Genomic DNA, 14983 nt, shown 5'->3' with positions numbered 1-14983 from the left:
AATATCATATACTAAAAAGTCTCAGGAAATATGTGGTTACTGAGAGTTGTTAGAAAACTGGTGAATTGAATAATCCAGTAGTATTTTTCTAGATTTATCTTTAGTGATTAATTTTTCCAGAATGTAAAAATTCTTTTGGAATTCTTTTTGGATGATGAGAGGAAAAAAGAGATACATAGATGATTTCATCTTGAGTTAAAGCTGTGTGTCAGACACTGCTAAGGGCTGGGACTATAAAAACAAATAAAATGTCATCATTGCTCTTAAGTAAATTGTGGTCTAAATACTGTGTGATCAGTGCTGCAAGAGGGATCTAGACAGTCTAATATGAGAACTTGGGACAAACCCGGCCAGCTGGGGATAGAAAGTTTGTCAGCAAAAGGTGTCTGGCTGAAGTGACACCTGAAGGGAGTTTTAAAGGAATGATGGACTTAATTAGGCAGTGATGGGGTGAAGAGTATTCAAGGAAAGGGATGCAGTGAGTATGAAAGCCAGAGTGACCACGGGCATTTGGAGAACTGCAGCTGTCTAGTATGGAGGTCAGAGGTGGGGATGGGGTGGATGGCAGAAATGAAGATGTGTCTGGAGCAGTTGCAGGAACCAGATAGGTCACAAAGGTCTTTCTATGTCCTGTTAAGGAACACAGACTTTAAGGTTATAAGAGATATTTGAAGATTACAAGAGGAGAGAGGCAGGATCTCTGGTCATACCATTGGCATACATAGAAAAATAACTGGATGTGGCTTGGAGAATGTATCAGAGATGGGTAGAAGTCCATTCAATGACTTGTTGAATAGGTCAGGCAAGAGATGGTAGATGATTCAGGTAGTAGAAATGAGTAGCCCTCTGGAAGTTTGGTTCTAGAATTTGGGAGGGATATTGACTAGAGTTATTCTCATACTGGCCACGGAGTGAATAAAGTCACCCTTTCCGGAGTGCTTACTATGTATCAGGCATTTGACCAAGAATGCAATACACATTATTTGAGTTTATTCCCACAATACAGGGGTTGCAAAACATGGCCAGTTTTACATAGGGGATGGCAAATTCCAGTCCTGTCCCTGAAGCCCAATGATAACACAAATGAAATCACTAAGGAAGAGTATAGAGTGAAAATTTGAAAAGGGTCTAAGAAGGAACTTAGGGGAAAATGTCAGTAGTTATCACAGAGCAGGAAAAAGAGGAGCCCTTAAGAGACTGAAAAGGAGAAGCGAAGAAAGCCAGAGAAAGAGAGTATTAGACTCATGGAATTCTGGGGATGCAAATGGTTCAAGGAGGAAGTGGGGAAGTGTCAGATGCTACAGAGATGCCAGATAAAGTAGTGTACATGTTTCTTGGATAAAGAGACAATTGAGAAGTGTTTTGGTGGAGTTTAGGAGGATATCTTGATGCTATATGCCAGGGTTGCTTTTTTTTTTTTTGAGATGGGGTTTCACTCTGTTACCCCAGTGGCAGGATCTTGGCTCACTGCAGCCTCTGCCTGCCACAAGAGATTTTCCTGCCTCAACCTCCTGCGTAGCAGGGACTACAGGCATGTGCCACCATGCCTGACTAATTTTTGTATTTTTTGTGGAGACAGGGCTTTACCATGTTGGCCAGGGTGGTCTTGAACTCCGGTGCTCAAGTGGTCCACCCACCTCAACCTCACAAAATGCTGGAATTACAGGCATGAGCTACTGCACTCCACCTTGCATGCCAGGGTTATTTTATCAGCATTTCTTGGTTTTGGTGAAAATCAGCTCAATCTAGGTTTTAGGCAAAGTAGGGATTGTTTGACTAGGAATCTGTAGGTTTGGAAGACCCAAATTGTAGGAATTTTACAGATATGACAAGTCCCTACTATTCACTAGAATGAGGGACTTTATTTACTACTACCATGATAATCTCTCATTACTTCTTTTTGCTTCTTTCTGCCTGTTAATTGCTGGCTTTTGTGCTGCAGACCTGCTTTCTAGATGTGGAGGGTAGTAGATGGTGCAGTTTTCTACCCTCAACTCTAAATATAAAGATCTTGGAGAAGGACTGATACTGCCTATCTTGGACTAGGTGCTATGTCTGGGCCTCTTGGTGTCTTGGGTACAAGTTCATGAAAGAACATGGTAGTTCCCAAGGTAGTTATGAGATTAGGGGGAATGGCAGTTTCTAGCATGGGAAGAGAAATGTTTAGACAGACAGTCTTATAGGTGTCTGCTCCTAGTGCATGAAAGATGGAGTGGGAAATGAAGAACCAGAGAAAGTGACTATAGATTCTCTTTTAAGAGCCTGGGCTATGAAAGAAAATCGTAATGATTGTTTTGGTGACAACTAAAGAGGGAGAATTGGACTTTAGAATCGTTATTTGATAACTAAATCATTGATGAGGATTGAAAATGTATTTGAAAAGAGGAGGTAGATATTAATTTTAATGTTTATGGGAGAAAAATTGACATGTAGACATTCTTGTGGACATGGAAATTTATGTGAACAGAAGAAGGCTAGTTATGATCACCACTTTCAAAGTAATTGTATTTGTGGTCACTTCATTATCAAATATATGTTTTCAGGGTGGTCATCTTTGTGTTTGTAATGATCATAAGCCATATCTATAGAAAGAAACCAGAGAATATTAGTATTTGCAAAAGATCTTTAGGAAGAATACAATCTAATATGCTTAATTAATAGATAAGAAAAGTAGAATTCAAAAAAGTGAAGGGAAGTAATCACTTACAGATAAAACAGTGCCTATTAGAAGAGAAGGGACTATTTGCTCCCTGTGTCCCTGTTTAGAAAGTGAGGACGTCTTTCTCACAACCCCTTCAGTAGACCTCCCTTCATGGCCCATTGTCCAGAATCGAATCACATTACCCACCTCTGAAGCCTGCTATTGAAAAAGAAACTGTGATAATCTGACTAATGTGCAGCAAGGAGAATTTGCCCCCAAAGACTGTGGGAAGAGGAAGAGTACCTGAACAAAGTCAGGGCTCTCCAGCAAGGAAGAAAGCGACAAGGAAGAAAGCAACAAGCATTGTTGAGTAAGAACTCAACAGTGTCTGCAACATGGACTAAGCTAAAGAGCTTATATATTATTCCATGGACAATGGGACTCTCCTGAAGATTTTAGATCGGAGAATAGGTAAGATCCTATTTGTGTTTCAGCAGAAATGCTATTCATAAAACATCTATGGTCTTAGTCCATTTGTGCTGCTATATCACTACCTTAGACTGGGTAGTTTAAACAAGATAAATTTATTTCTCATACTTCTGGAGGCTAGGAAATGCAAAATCAAGGTACTGGCAGGTTGGGTAAGGGCCTGGTCTCTGCTTTCAAGATGGCAGCTTGTTGCTAGAATAGTGCCTCTTCACATGGCAGAAGAGATGGAAGGGCAAAAGTGGCCTCCTTAGCTCTCTCCAACCCATTTTATAAGAGACCAATCCCATCCATGATGGTAGAGCCCTTATGGTCTGAGTGCCTCCCAAAGGCCCCACTTCTTAATATTATCACATTGGTGATTAAGTTTCAACACACGAATTTTGGGAAACATTCAGATCACAGCACCTGTGATAAGACATGAGGTAAGACGTCATTCTATATAAGTTAGTTGCAAAGTTGAAGTAAATTTCAGGTCTCCAGTATCTTTTGTTACCTACATTCTATCCTCTCTCTGTGTATGCTGTTGATGGTGTGTGTTTGTCTTTTACCATGAAATTTGATATCTTTGAACTGAGAATAATATAGGGAATGGATTTCTAATAGTTAGAAATGTAACTATCCACAATTATATTAATACATATTTATTAAGAATCCTCAGGAGGAATTTTAAAAAATATCGCCATCAAGTGCTTACCATTTGCATTGGTTGGAATGTTTGGGTGTATAATATATACATGTGTCCATCATACAGAAGGGCTGTGATAAATGCTAAAAGAAAGGCAGAGGTAATGTGATATGGCTGTTGCTCGGGGCAGTTGAGGGAAGCTGAAAGCAGATGTGTGATCTACAGTGAGCAGTGAAGAATGTGCATGCTGGGACAGGTCATTCTAGATGAGGGAAACAGCAAGTAAAAGAAAGGCAAAAAAGCCAGGGAGTACCAAGGTGGCTGGTATTGATAGAGCCTAGGATTGAGAGAAAAGTCAGGAGTGGATCATGGAGTTGAAAACACAAGAGAATGAAGCTCACACCTGCTGGTACCTAATATAAGTAGGCACGGTGCTAGGGTTTAAAACATGCAATCTCGTTCAATCTCACCACATTCCTATGAGGGACAGAGGATCATTTTTGCATTTTTTTCTGATGAGGGGCTGAGGCTCGGGAAAACTAACTTGCTTGAGAACTCACTACTAATGGTTGAGAGAGTCAACATTTGAAACCAGTCTGCCTTAGGAAGTTATTCTGTTATGCCAGGTATCCCACTGTGTCATTTCACGATGCTTAGCATCTTAGCATTTGACTTTCATTCTTGGGCATTGCGGAAGGGTTCTGAGCAGGAACGGTCATTACCACAGTGCTCATCAGGGAAGGGTGGAGGCTGGAAGGAGGGCAGAAGCGACCAGCACCATTGTTCTGGTCCATGGATAGTCTCCTGTAACATCTGACACCCAGACATTGGAGTCACTGCATAGCATCATTTTCAGAACTGTATTTGCCATCTTTTCCAGTGAAATAAAAATTAAAGTTCTATACCCACCTTGATGCCTCTCTAGCTTCCTTCTTCTTTCCTGTTTCCTGTCACAGGACTTCATTTCACTTTGGCTTATCCTCTCTAGTACGTACCTTCTAGCTTAGCCAACACTTGTTCAAATATGACTAATTCAGACTAACTACTAGTTGTCCAAGAAGTTCCTCCTAATCCATAACATCTCTGAGACTTCGATAATAATTGACCTGATAAACTGATAGAAAAAGATGTACCACCTACCAATACTTGAACTCCCTTTTTGTTGTCGTTGTTATTGTTTTATACTGGTCCTCTCTAGAATGCTATGTAAACAAGGAAAATGCAGAATACCTACTTTTTGTACCTTAGAAAAACATCTGGTGCTATTTGAACTAACTAAAAGTAAAGTAAGTGCCATGGCAGATTATGCCATACCTTTTCTTTTTATTTAAAAAAAAAAAAAAAAAAAAGGAAATGGGAAACATACCACTTCTAGAAGGCCCTGACACTTAACTGGATATTGGAATCATATAGGTAATGTATAAATTATGCCACATTTGTTTTCCATGCATCAACCATCTTTGGTACATATGTGTTGGATATTTGCCATGTGAGAGAAACGTTACCCAGAGGGAAGATTGTCTTGTTTAGAAGTAGTATGAATTGTTAAGGTACAAGTAAAGTCAGCCTTTTTTGATTTTACTTACCTTTGCTACATGATCTGATGGAGGTTTTTCTTTTTCTTTTTTCTTTTGACTTTTAATCATTTTGTGTCAGTCTTTGGGTATATGTCAGAACTCCCCTATTGCAACTAAAAAATGGAAATTACATACCAGGACACTATAATTTCCATGAACTTAAAAAATTATATAAGATATATTATAACTTAATATTGGTTTTACCATGTCCTCTAATTTGAAATGGAGTGAAATGTGCTGTTTGCTATAAAAGTTTCAAGAATATATATCTCAAAAAAAGTTTTTAAATAATCCAAAACAAATGCAACAGGGCTCAGCATACTTGAAACATATTTTCCGCATTTATCTTAAATCTCTGTGCTCCCGAGAGTGTTCATGTGTATGTGGATTAGGCCTGGCTGGTTATTTCACCATCTATCTCCATTCTGGATTGATTGCACTGAACAGCACAGAATGAGTTACATATGGTCCCACTTTGTCTCAGTTTGTAGGACCTCTGGGCTGGAACTCCATTTGATCAGAGTGAAGCTAACCATTGCAGAAATTTGGCTAATGTAAAAACCCTAAATATATGCACATATACATATATTCTGGCTAGAATGTTCATATTCCTATTAGAAGTAGTGGTGTTTCCTATGCATTGTCTCAGTAGTTATTGTTGACATTTCAAGAATTAAAAAAATAATCTACGGATGATGGTGTTGCTGTTCTGGATAGGAATCATGTTACAAGTGTGGACCAAGACAATATTCAGATGTTTTCAAATCAAAATTATGAATATACCAAAAACTTTCTAAAATTGGGAAGGAAGAAGATAGGAATACAAAGATTATCTTAAATACAAACTTAAAATTGAGGAGGAAACTTATTGTCAAATTTTTCGTTTCTTTTTTTTAGGGTGGTCTATTTTAGAAAAGAAAAATAGCCTTCAAATATGTTTAAAGTTTAGATAGTGCTCCTTAACTCTATAAACTTGAGTCAGGTAGGGGACTGTGCACATTAAGGTCCAGCTTGTAGCCACTGAGGGTAAAGGAAGCTGTTGAGGGTAACTTACTCCCCCATCAGGCTCTTGTCTCTCTATTTTGTTCTTTTTCCTCTTATTGCTTTATTTATTTTTTTGTTAACTCCCACTTCCCCTCCCCCTCCCCCTCCTGCTCTTCCTTTCTCTGTCTGTGCAACCACGTGCTTCAAATCTGTGTATCTGGACTGCCTTCTCTAACAGTTCCGTGTGAGTGTTAGCAGAATGAAAACCAGATGGACCAGCAGTTCCCACTGTTATCTCCCAGCCGACTCTGGCAAGCCTCCCTTTTTCCCTCCCTCCTTGGCATGACAGAAATATTTGCCTTTATTTAGGGAGACTTGTATTTGCTGCTGTACCTCTTCCCTCAGCTGCAACATAAGTGGGAAGCTATTTATTCCCTTGTTGCTGAGGTTGGTTGAGGTGAGTAGAATGTGCAATGAATTTAACTGTTGAAGAAGCAGTTTTAAGCCTGCCTAACTTCTGTATTTTTCTAGAATAAGTGACTTACTGGTTGTAGCAATCTGAAGACAAGTTTTTAACAATAGATAGCACTGGAATAGCAATCTGAAGACAAGTTTTTAACAATAGATAGCACTGGAATAGCAATCTGAAGACAAGTTTTTAACAATAAAGGTGAAAATGCTCTTCATGTGTGTCTCTACCATCCTTTCACTCAGAACACTTTTATTCACTATAGGGACATCCGTTGTTATTCAGACAGAAGTAGAAATTCAGAAATGGAGACCCTGATATTGCTGTAAACTCATCAATAATAATAATAACAGCTTATTGTGCAAATACTCTTATTAGAATGATGATTATTTTCATTCTCTTATTGCATCTTCCCTAAAGTGATATCAACGTTATTTCAACTTTTAAATGTTGTGTTTTATTGCAACCCAAGTGTTAAGCAATTGCTTTGAACAAAAGTGAGGTAGATTTGGAATTGTTATAGTAGTAATTTGGGTTTTTCCTTTTCTTTCAATAATTGACCTTTAAGTAATTTTGAGAATTTCTCACTGTGGTTATTATAACATTTTTAAAGGCTTGTTCTTTCTTAATAGTTACTTCACTTTTCTAAAAGCCCAAGTGTGAGATATTTGTGTCTATAACTGCAAGAGGTGCCTCGAAACACTTTGGGTGTGTATGTGTGTTCATGTGCGTGCCTACACGTTTGTGAAAGAATTAGATCTAAAGAACCAAAAATAGAGACTCTGATACTGCTGTTGACTAGCTCATCGTGCAAATGCTCTTATTTGAATGATGATTATTTTTATTCTTTTATCGCATCTTCCTTAAAATGATAGCAAAATTATTTCAACTTTTAAATGTTTATTATAACCAAAGTGTTAAGAAATTGCTTTGAACAGATCAAAAGGTCTGTTGCTTTGATAAGTAGATTAGATTGAGAAAAACAGTTTAGAATGTCAAGGGAAAAGTATACTTAAGAGAAAGCAGTTCTGAAGTATGAATGTCCATTATTGGGTAATCAGGAAATTTCTTCATATCGGCCACATACTCATGAAAAAAATATTAGCAGTGCCTACTTCTTTTTAGTTCTCTGTTTGGGACTTTTACATTCTTACTCTGTTTGAAATTATTAATTGGAGTATTGGTTTCATGCTTTTAAAATGGCAGGTCATAAATTTACAACTTTTAAGTAAATAATAGTTTCACTTCATTGTTTAACACATTTCACTTATGTAGCAGTGATTTTTAAAACAGCAGGAAAAACTGAAATGCGAAATATGTCTGGAAGACGATAACCTGTTTCATTTAAGAGGCCAGAAAACTAAGGATAGCACAGGGATGGCAGGTGTTAGAGAAAAATCATTACAAAGAGCTGGCTCCTACTAGTATCTCACCTGCATAACAGACTTCAGGTTTTTGTTATTTCTGAGCTGTCATGAGGGGTTCATTATCATCCCACTTCCTCATCTATTTTCTACCTCTTGCTAACATTGGCTTCAGCTTCCAGTGCAGTTGTGCTGCTGCGTATAACACTACCAAGGTAGCATCTGCCTAAGCCAGAAATAACAATAGGATATAATATAACCTAGTTACAAATGAGGTCCTGCCATCTGTGCTATACCTTCTTAAGTGGGGTTTGGATGATAAAATCCTGATTTAAACGTCAGTAGATAAGCGTATTTTATTGATAGAAGATGTTGAATTTCTTCTGTTCACTTGCTTTTAAAAAAGATAAACCCCACTTGAAAAACTGAGGTGCTTAAGGAGTAAAATAATATGTTCCTGGTGGCATCCTCCAGATCGTACTGAGAAGCACTCCACAATGCCAGACTCACCTGTGGATGTGAAGACGCAATCTAGGCTGACTCCTCCAACGATGCCACCTCCCCCAACTACTCAAGGAGCTCCAAGAACCAGTTCATTTACACCGACAACGTGTAAGTAGTCATTTCAGGCTTTTGAGTTTCAGTTTTAAAGTTTAAATTAGATTTTTTTTTCTGCAAATGAAAAATCAAGGGAAAATAAGATTTGGCATCAATGTATTATGCAGAAATGAACCAAAACAATCATTTGTTTGCCAGTAAGTAGGTACTGAGCACAGAAGTATCATAGCTTAGGTCTAATTTGTATGACTGCCAATATTTGCCTGCCTTTTCATTATTGCTTCAAAGTTGTAGTCTGCTATGATTTTAGCAAATGAAGCACCATTTGGTCTGTAATTCCAGTTGTTACCACTATAACTTCTAATTTATCTTAATGTGGAGCTCTTTGTTTTAGTTTGTTCAGCATGACTTGGAACATGGAAATGTGCTATTATTATTTCTAGGTTACTTCTTATCTTCTAACACCATTTTCATCTATTTCAAGTGGTTACAAATAATGTTAAAATATAATATCCTTGAGTTAAAAAGGGTGTTGATATGCAACAATATTATACAGAAAACTTTCTGAAGTGAGAAGTGCCTTTCTTGCCCTTTTTTTGGAGGGGGAGGACAGAATCTCGCTCTGTCTCCCAGGCTGGAGTGCAGTGGCACGATCTCAGCTCACTGCAACCTCTGCCTCCCAGGTTCAAGCGATTCTCCTGCCTCAGCCTCCTGAGTAGCTGGGATTACAGTCATGCGCCACCGAGCCCAACTAATTTTTGTATTTTTAGTAGATTCGGGGTTTCACCATGTTGGTCAGGCTGGTCTTGAACTACTGACCTCGTGATGCTCCCACCTTGGCCTCCCAAAGTGCTGGGATTACAGGCGTGAGCCACCGCACCCAGTCATGTCTTTCTTGTCTTCAACTTGTCAGACTCTTATTAAAACTTTACTCCATTCCTGCTTGGCTCAAGTCCTGTGTTCTCTCAATAGAGCATATTGCTTTCAGTACAGTCCAAACGAAAGGACAGAGAATTCTGACAGAATTGCAACTTCCCATTCTTTCTTGTATATTTCATTAGGGATAGTGAGTAACTGTTTTAATAAATCTCAAAGTCCTGGTTGAAATTGTCGTCAAGGAATTGTGAAACTAATAAATGTTATTGGTTGCAGCTATTTTGCACACCATGTGCCATGAAATCCGTATGAATGAAAAATAACTAAAAGGCAAAAATAGATCTTTGGGACTATAAGGGATTAGAAAAGTACACATCTCAGGCTGTTTATGCAGTGTTGCACTGCCATTTAAAAGACCTTTCCAAATGTGTAAGGAGCAGGTGACTGTGCAATGCCAAGTTGTAACCGTGTCATCTTATATTTGGTTTGTTGTTACCCAAAGCCACAGGGGTAAGCATATGTCTCCTGTGAGATGTCCTGGCGAGCTGGCATTTCTTGACAGGTTATTATGATACTCAGTTGCGACAAGAGAACCATTTTATTATGTCAAAATTAAACTTTTAAGAATAACATGGTCTTTAAAACATTTTCAAACTATATCAAAATTATATTAATAAGATGGGTTTGATAAAGGTCTGCTTATCAAATTAATTGACTTAACATGATAAAATCAACATTTTCTTTAATGCAAAGGATGCAGATTTTTAAATTCTAGTTCTTATGGATTATCAACTTTTTGCTTTCTTTTTATGTACTTATTAATGTACATATTAATGGGTTACAGAGTGACAGGGATTATCGTCTTGATGTTCAAACAAATTTTATCAGAAATGAATTTACTGAATTATCACCACTCCATGCTCTTGGTTGGATTTAGGTGTCCCTTTTTGATTTCTTGAAATAACTCCTTGTTAAACACCATATCCATTTTGGCTTTGTACATAAAATATGCATTTTTCCTAAAGAAGTGGTTAAGAAGTATGAGGGGGAGAAAATAGCCTTCTAATTGGGTGGTGGAAGGTTAAAACTTGAAAGTCCTATTCCTATAAACACAGCTGTCAGTTGTGTGTACAAAACATGATTAAAAATGTTCAATGATAAATTTAGTCTCCACCAAATGTACACTTTCTCTAGGGGAGCAGTTTGGAAAGGAATAGTCCTGTTATATTGATGTAAGCCTGCGACAGAAAGCTTACATCCGAAGCTGTCTGTTCTATTTTTGAAACATTTCAGGTGGTTGGCATATGTGTACATGGGAGGCAGGGCTGGCCCTGGGTTGCAGCAGACTCCATTTATTATCAGCCTCTGTGCAGGATACCATCACTCAGTATGAGGAGTAGACCCATTTAGTTATAGAGTACCTGAGGATGTAGTAACCCTGTGAAGTCCAAGCATTTTTAAAGAGTCCCAACATTTAAAAACTTATAAAACCAGTAGATGTAAAAGGTAGGAAACTTGGCAATTTCCTCATGCATGTTCTCTGTAAGTTTATGATTTCCTTCTGATTTTGTGCTCTTGACAGTAACTAATGGCACGAGCCATTCTCCTACAGCCTTGAATGGCGCCCCCTCACCACCCAATGGCTTCAGCAATGGGCCTTCCTCTTCTTCCTCCTCCTCTCTGGCTAATCAACAGCTGCCCCCAGCCTGTGGTGCCAGGCAACTCAGCAAGCTGAAAAGGTTCCTTACTACCCTGCAGCAGTTTGGCAATGACATTTCACCCGAGATAGGAGAAAGAGTTCGCACCCTCGTTCTGGGACTAGTGGTAAGCAAATGGAAACCAACCCAGTTTTCTTGGTGTAAGGGATAGTGTGTGTGGGAGACTCAGATATGTAGACACCGTTCTCGCAAGTATTTTGTTATAATAGTTTCTACATCTGAAGATTGTGTGCAAGTCTGATTCATGCTATAGTGACAATCTTTTAAATTCTGTATTATGTATTGACCCCACCAGAGTTTTTTTTTTCCTCTCTATTTGACTAATAAAGATATGGTTATACAAATTTATTGTTATATTGGCCATAAACGTGTTATATATATAAATGTGTGTGTGTGTGTGTATGTGCACACGTATTTCAGTATTTCAGTAAGTACACTCTCCTGGCATGCCTAGTAGTTTTCAGTGATGACAAAATGGTTTTGTTATATTGAGTCACTCAATCTAATTGGGTGCTCATTTTAATTTCATTGCTTTAGGGGAGTTTTATCATTGGCCTAGATGAACAAGAATTTATAACAACACATTCTTCTTTTATCTAATGTCATTTTTAAGATGAATAACATTGAAATTTTTTATTGTGGTAAAATGTACATATAGTTTATCATTTTAACCATTTTTAAGTGTACAGTTTGGTGGCATTATGTATATTCACATTGCTGTATAGCCACCACCACTGTCCGTCTCCAGAACTTTTTCATCACCTCAAGCTGAAACCTTCTGTATTCATAAAACTGTAACTCCTCATCTCTTTTATCCCCAGCTCCTGGTAAACCCTAATTCTTTTTTGTTAAAAAAACAAATCTTTGTTATAGGTAGAATTACCGAAACCACTAGTTTGAGAAGAGAACTGTTGGTTTTTGCATATTACACTACGTTCTGCACATTGTCACACTAGAAAATAGAACATATATCTTTTTTTGCGTTCTAAGTCACTTTTCCATGTGTTGTGATTTTCTGTAGAAGTGGAGGATTTTCGAGTATTTAGGAAGGCTAGTCTCCCATATCAAACTGAGTCACGGAGAAGCTATGAATCATATATTCAGTTCTTTCATTGTCCAGGGTTATGGTCGTCTCCATTTTCTTGAAATAGATTATTCATTTTTATTATATGGACCTATCTGGGGCAAAGCCATACCAGTTGTGTTTTGCAAAAGAAGTTTCAGAATTAGAAGGCTGGGTGAGAGACTAGCTCAGAAGACATGCTTCAAATCACTATATCCCACGTTTGACAGAGATTTTGCAATTTAATTTTTAACCATTAACTGCCTCTCCTCCCTACTCCAAGAACAAAAGACTTCCATGTTTCTCACAGTCCATCAGCTCCACCTTGTAAACTTCCAAGACAGGAAGGTGATTTTCACAAAAGGTGTGTTGGCATACTTCAGATACTTTTGTCAGTCACTTATCTTTTCCTTTTTATTCATTCTTGAATTTGCATAATAAGCTTTTTAACATGTAAATAAGTTAGACCAAGGAACCACAAAGTAAATCCAAAGTAATAATTGTATCAAATAAATGGCGACTGTGTTGTTCTTAGCAAAATTTTTTTTTGAAAATTGCCTTATAAATTTGACATGTTCTTTATTAACAGTGGTTCCATAATTGAAAATGCAGAAAAACTTGGTAGCTTTAAGTAGATTTTTCCCAAGTGGCATACTTTTGTGTGAAATACTTTTAAAAAATATATTTTTTAAAATCTAAAAGCCTAGAGAGGAAAATAGGGGAAGACATTAATTAATGATAACTTGCACATAATAGGCAGTGAATATTCATTGAGTGGCAGACTTCTGTTTTAAACATTTGGCTTACAAGCCATTTTACATAATTCTCAGGACTACCATTTGAGGGAGTGATTTTTTTTTTTTTTTTTTTGAGGGAGTGATTTTTATACACATTTGACACATGGGCAAACTGAGGTTGTAGAGGTTAAGTAAAATATGCAAGGCCACCCAACTGGTAGTGACAGATTTGAACCTAGGTACTAAATCATGCTGATGTTTAGGTAGAGTTAAGAAAATGTTAGGAAGTACTGTCTTTTTTGTTTTTTCTTTTAAAATTTTTTTTTGGTAATTTTTTTGAGACAGGGTCTTTCTCTGTCACCCATACCCATTCTCTGTCGCCCAATGCATTCGCATTGGTGCCAGCAAGGCTCACTGCAGCCTTGACCTTCCAAGCATAAGCAATCCTCCCTTCCCAGCCTCCCCTGGGACTAGAGGCACACACCACCACACCTGGCTAATTTTTTTGTGACATCATCTCACTTTGTTGCTCTGGCTGGTCTCAAACTCCTGGGCTCAAGCAACACTCCCACCTTGGCCTCCCAAAGTTACTGGGATTACAGGCATGAGCCACTGCACTGGACTGGAAGTGCTGTCCTTTTGAAAAGGAGTCATAGAAACAAAATGGTAGATTTTAAAAAATTGCCTCCTTGACATTTATTGTTACGGATAGGAAGTTGGTGTTTATTCATAGTTTCATGTGAAGATGTTTTGAGTGTGGGGGTATGAAGAACTTAGAACTTGGTGCTCCTGTACTTTGTTATAAAGGGAAACATGCACAAAAAAGTGGGTGGAGCAATATTGTAATGACGTTAGGTCACAAATTCCCAAATTTTGTCAGTCATCAGAATTATTGAAGGGACTGAAGAAGTTGAGAATGAGTTGTGATCCTGCCTGAGAAACTAAAGCAAACGAATGAAATGAGGGTTAATTTACTCAATGCCTTTATAATTAGTTTGTTGTTCATTAAGTAGATGCTTTTACCAACACACATTATCTATTGTAGGATACAAATCCTGAGTATTTGGGGCTTGTTTTTTTTTATATAAGGTAGGTTAGAAGTGAATCTGAGTTAATTTTGCTTAGTCTTGTTTGGGTCAAGCAGTTGCCTCTAGGATAAATGGAATCTCTTCGATAATTGGGATTTTTTTTCACCTTCTACAAAACTCATTGACTCACGGAAGGGTCAGACCTTTTCTTTGGCTTTATTGGCATAGCACACTACCCAACTTCGATGTTCACCCTGAGCAAAGATGCTTTGGCAGACAAAGAAAGAATACAAGATGGAAATACAGGAGGAGGAGAAGAATATTTCCACCAGCAGTAGTGCTGATGTGACATGTGGGATAAATCTTGACTGAGAATTCTGACACTTGCCCTCGGTCCTTTAAGGGATCTGTTATGCTTTTAAATACATCCAAGTGTGTTTGTTTTCCATAAAGGCAATATTAGAAGATTCTTCATAATTGCAGAGACTTCTCTGATAATTAAACCATGCTAGTGATCATGCACATTATCCTCAAAGTACTATATATAATGTGTTTCATTTTCAGATGTAGGTTTTAGAAGTGAGTGATGCAATAAACTGTGTGATCATTTTTACAAAGTCAATAGGTTTTATTGAAAATACTGGTTTCTGTGAGTATGTTTGCTTGTTATTACACTGTGTTGGACCAGTCTTAATAATTAATTTGTTTGTGTTTTTACTATTTACCAACAGGCTAATGTATTTATACTACATATTTTCTTCCATAGAACTCCACTTTGACAATTGAAGAATTTCATTCCAAACTGCAAGAAGCTACTAACTTCCCACTGCGACCTTTTGTCATCCCATTTTTGA

At 37.7% G+C, this 14983-nt stretch overlaps 1 protein-coding gene across 9 annotated transcripts in view; it reads left to right on the top strand.

Annotated features, from left to right (window-relative positions):
• Window positions 1-14983, top strand: part of RUNX1T1 (RUNX1 partner transcriptional co-repressor 1) — a 149810-nt gene that overhangs the window by 79875 nt on the left and 54952 nt on the right. For 8 of the 9 annotated variants that reach the window (XM_063726721.1, XM_063726718.1, XM_063726716.1 and 5 more), the window contains 3 exons: window positions 8624-8761; window positions 11166-11407; window positions 14896-14983. The exon at window positions 14896-14983 is cut by the window's right edge and continues 2 nt beyond it. In XM_063726721.1, the coding sequence (XP_063582791.1) occupies window positions 8624-8761; window positions 11166-11407; window positions 14896-14983 (468 nt within the window). Of the gene's footprint in view, window positions 1-1500; window positions 3113-8623; window positions 8762-11165; window positions 11408-14895 lie in introns of those variants that run through there. The other variant, XM_063726720.1, reaches the window with a different exon arrangement.

This window comes from Pongo abelii, chromosome 7, assembly GCF_028885655.2.
Source record: "Pongo abelii isolate AG06213 chromosome 7, NHGRI_mPonAbe1-v2.0_pri, whole genome shotgun sequence".
NCBI lineage: Eukaryota > Metazoa > Chordata > Mammalia > Primates > Hominidae > Pongo > Pongo abelii.
This window is presented reverse-complemented; position numbering and strand designations above follow the sequence as displayed.